Raw genomic sequence first — 612 nt, 5'->3', positions numbered from 1 at the left:
GGCCGCGGCCCCCGCGGGAATAGGCCCCCGACTTTCATCGCGGCTGTCAGCTCTGCGGGCCACCAAAGAGCGCGCCGGCGAAACACACACACACACACACACATACACATACACACACACACACATACACACACTGCCAGGGCCGCATCGTGCTGGGGGCGGCCGTGGAGGACGCGGTGCACGCGCCGGCGGAGCTGGGGCGCGCGGCGGCGCTGTTCAAGTCGGAGCGCTTCGTCATCACGTACCGCCCCGAGAGCAAAAAGGCGCGCGGGGGCCGGGCGGCGCCGGGCGGAGTCGGAGCGGGGTTGGAGCGGGGCGGTGCGGCGCGCTCTCCGGCCTTGGGCAGGGGTGGGGGCGGCTCGGGGTGGCCACTTGGTGGGGGCCGGCGGGGATGCATGGCGCGCGCCTGGCCGGAGCTCACACTTGGGGTGGGCGGGGAAACGTGCGAAGGGGCCCGAGGCGGCCGTGCGCAGCATCAAGGCGCGGAGCGAGGCCCTCCCTTGCTGCCTCTTGTTGCGAGCGGCTCTATCCACTGACCCTCTTGCCCCTGCCCCCAAACACACACACACACACACACACACACACGGTCTTACCACATGCATACACCCGCGC

The 612-nt window shown here is 70.6% G+C and overlaps 1 protein-coding gene across 1 annotated transcript; it reads left to right on the top strand.

Moving 5' to 3' along the window:
• Positions 1-140: 140 nt before the first annotated feature.
• Positions 141-536, top strand: MNEG_12014 (hypothetical protein; the record flags this gene model as incomplete). The annotated part of the gene is made up of 1 exon (XM_014039516.1): positions 141-536. A coding segment is annotated over one exon (396 nt), but the record flags the coding sequence as incomplete, so codon positions are not given.
• Between the last annotated feature and the right edge of the window lie 76 nt (positions 537-612).

Source organism: Monoraphidium neglectum, assembly GCF_000611645.1.
Source record: "Monoraphidium neglectum strain SAG 48.87 unplaced genomic scaffold scaffold03014, whole genome shotgun sequence".
NCBI classification, from domain to species: Eukaryota; Viridiplantae; Chlorophyta; class Chlorophyceae; order Sphaeropleales; family Selenastraceae; genus Monoraphidium; species Monoraphidium neglectum.
The sequence above is the reverse complement of the archived record's forward strand: the minus strand, read 5'-3'. Positions and strand labels throughout refer to the sequence as shown.